General features: G+C 43.1%; 1 protein-coding gene across 1 annotated transcript; it reads right to left on the reverse strand.

Annotated features, from left to right (window-relative positions):
• Positions 1 to 223: 223 nt before the first annotated feature.
• LOC104421495 lies at positions 224 to 2,557 on the reverse strand. Its single transcript, XM_010033463.3, has 3 exons — positions 2,142 to 2,557; positions 1,177 to 1,225; positions 224 to 647 (listed from the first exon to the last, which is right to left on the reverse strand). The coding sequence occupies exons 1-3, from the start codon at positions 2,318 to 2,320 to the stop codon at positions 528 to 530; spliced, it is 348 nt and encodes a 115-aa protein (XP_010031765.2). The 5' UTR covers positions 2,321 to 2,557; the 3' UTR covers positions 224 to 527.
• Positions 2,558 to 3,036: the final 479 nt, after the last annotated feature.

A 3,036-nucleotide genomic window follows, 5' to 3' on the forward strand; every position in this document is an offset into this window, starting at 1 on the left:
AAAATTCTTCAGATTCGGAAACACCATAGCCTCCCTGAAGACTCACCATCATATGACACACACACCACCGTCACTCAAGTTCACAGTTATGGCGAAATAACCAATGATATGAAATCATGGCGAAATAACCACTGATATGAAATTAAGTCCAAGCTGGCACGAAGTTTCTAATATGCGACTATGCCATAAAATAGTTTCCACATGGGAAGTTAGGAAACCATGATGATTAAAACGATTAATAAATCATAGACAAGCTGGAAGATGACAAAGTAAATGCACTGAGGACTCTTGCAATATTGACTACCTGCCATAAGCACAGATAAGAAACCAGTAGCTGTTTTTTGCATCGACAAAACTAATTCTAGACCTAGACAAGTATCAATTCCAAGGAGCTTCATTGCTTTAGCATACATGATATTGTCATACTACAGTAAAGGAAAGTGATTTTCCACTGGAAATTGCATTAATTCCAATATCACTATTATTGAATCCAGCCAACCAGTGAGCAGAGCAGCCAGCTTGTTTGATTAACCATGGTATGATGAGACAAACATCATGCATGCTTGAAAAGCTTCATGCTGAGCCAATGAAAATATACAGCAACAACGAGGATGGGGAGTGTAAGGGGAACCAAAAAACAATAGTACCTGCCATAGGAAAGGAAACAAATTAGGCGAAGCGAAAAAAAATTATCAAAAAGATATAACAAGATTAGGCCAAGAGTCAAGGTAATAAATGATAGGAAAGGAAAGAACAAAATTTTGAATGAAAGGAAATCCGCAAATTTTTTTGAGTTTAAGGCACCATAGAGCAAGAATGTCGGTTTTCATTGAAAAAAATTGCTCTAGGACCAAGGTGTACAAGCAACTCAAACGACATAAGCAACAGGACGCAAAAAAACATCCTTCACCAGCAGACAAATACTTAAATGAGGACCCAACACATTCTAAAGAAAGAGAGTTACATACTTCATGAATGAAAGCAAGATGCGGTGAGTTGATGAAAATACTTTTTAGATGACACACAAAAGCACCTTATGCAGCAAGGGATGAAGTATGTGGCATAGAGAAGCCAGCGAATGTGCATTTAGAATGTATAGGAAGGCACAGTACTAAGAGAAGCATAACATGTCGTGTTTGGCATCCTTATAGTCATTCTAGTGATTACATGACATACATTGCAGGAGAGTGAAACAGAATGGTCATCCGGAGAAGACATGATGTCCCTGTGCAGAACAAGAAAAAATCTTTGTCACTAATTGCGCATTAAAGCTCTAACTCTGTCCAAATATTGGGTGTTAATCCCTGAAAGATTTCAACTTTACTACTTAGGATTCACAATGATGGCAATCCGCGACTTAGCCAAACAATTGTCTGTGCGATTGTGTGTTGTGCACCAGGAAGCATAAGCCATAAAGCACACAGAGATAAACACAGTAGGGTCTCGAAGTCCATACTGCACTTAATAACTATGACACTTCTACTCCTGAAAGAAATTCCCACCCCTTCACAAGCATTAGACCCCATTAGCCTACTGCAGTGGATCAGATAGTCGCTCTCGTCCACAACCAAAGCAGTAGATCAATTGTGTTTCCCGTGATTTGCTAAAGAGAAAGTCTACCTTATCTCTATGAAGCTTAATAGATAAGTAACCAAATGCATCTTTGATCATTTAAGAGAGCTTTTCGACCATTGGAATGATCATAAGCTAATACACGCAATTTCTTATGTTTAATCATGTACATGATGGAGGAGCTTTCCCTTAACCAGAACAATGATATCCAGGTGATTCATTTTCACGACATTAATTATAAAAACGGCATCCTGCCAAAGGCAAATTACATTCAACAAACGAAACTCAGATTTCACTCCAACGACCATGACCCATTTTCTCAGAATCGTCTACGAGTGTCGCCGTACTTCCCGACGTAATCGAAGCAAAACGACTTCCAAACGCCTCGAGATAACCTCACGAGCCTCTCCTACTTAAACTCGCTAGTCATCACAATACGACCGCCGAACAGACGAAGCATTTCGCTGTGATTTTCTGCTCCATTTCTTAGCCAGAGCACTGAGCTTGAATCGACGCGATCGACGGACACGAAATCGTACAGATCAAGCGACGCGCCGTCGGGCACTGACCTGTCATTCTGCACGGCAGCGACGACGGCGTTGTCCGACGGGGGAAGGAGCTTGGACACGACGGCCGCGTACGCGAAAGCGACGAAGCAAACGCAGCCGGCCGCGACGAAGAGCGACCCCCGCAGCGTCCTCGCGCCGGAATCACTCGATCGGGACGAGGCAGAAGCGGAAGAGCTCATCGCGGCGGAGGATTCATTCGCCGATCAACCGACGGGGACGATCAGAGCAGAGAGAGAGAGAGAGAGACGGCGACGGCAATTGCGGTGGAACTCGACCGTGGAGTTTGCCAGTCGGAACGCGAAGAGACGTGCATGACGGAGTCGAAGTCGAGACCCTTTCCCGGTTCTTCGCCGCCGTGTGGAATCCGCCGGCGCGCCGCCCGCGAGAGAAGAAGCTGCGGAGGTGAAGAAGAAGAAGCTCACGGGAAAATAAAATAAATAAGTAAATAAAACGAAAAGGCCCAAAAGGAAATGAAGGCCCAAAAATAATTGAACCAGGCCTCGGCATGGGCCCGGTTTGGTCTATCCGGGCTGGCTCTGGGGCCCGTTGGTGAGCTGGTGTGGACTGTGGAGGTCCGGTGGAACCTCCATTTTTTTAGGTGTTAGCTCATCATTTCGTTTTTTTTTCCCAAAAATTCTCCTTAATAATTTCTAGGTCTACTCACGCTGCACAAATTTTTTAGGTACCAGTTTTCCAGCAACGATTTTAGGGTGCGTTTGGAAAGGCTTTTGGGACAGTTTTTGGGGAAATGCAATGGCCATTGATAGTTAAAGGTGTTTTCCAAAATGCAAATTGTGTTTGGTAAATTGTATTATAAAAGTCCATTGTAAAGTATCTTTGAGTAAAATGATGTTTGGAAAAATTATATTTGCAAAATTCTTTTCTTTTTTTTCTG

This window comes from Eucalyptus grandis, chromosome 10 (assembly GCF_016545825.1).
Source record: "Eucalyptus grandis isolate ANBG69807.140 chromosome 10, ASM1654582v1, whole genome shotgun sequence".
Taxonomy (NCBI): domain Eukaryota; kingdom Viridiplantae; phylum Streptophyta; class Magnoliopsida; order Myrtales; family Myrtaceae; genus Eucalyptus; species Eucalyptus grandis.

Bases quoted from the DNA above. Each gene is read 5' to 3' on its own strand.
- LOC104421495 (XM_010033463.3), bottom strand. From the start codon at position 2,320: ATGAGCTCTTCCGCTTCTGCCTCGTCCCGATCGAGTGATTCCGGCGCG. The intron at 1,226-2,141 runs GTCAGTGCCCGA...TGTTCTGCACAG, and splicing joins GCTGCCGTGCAGAATGACAG to GGACATCATGTCTTCTCCGG. The intron at 648-1,176 runs GTATGTCATGTA...TTCCTATGGCAG, and splicing joins CTGTTTCACTCTCCTGCAAT to GTACTATTGTTTTTTGGTTC.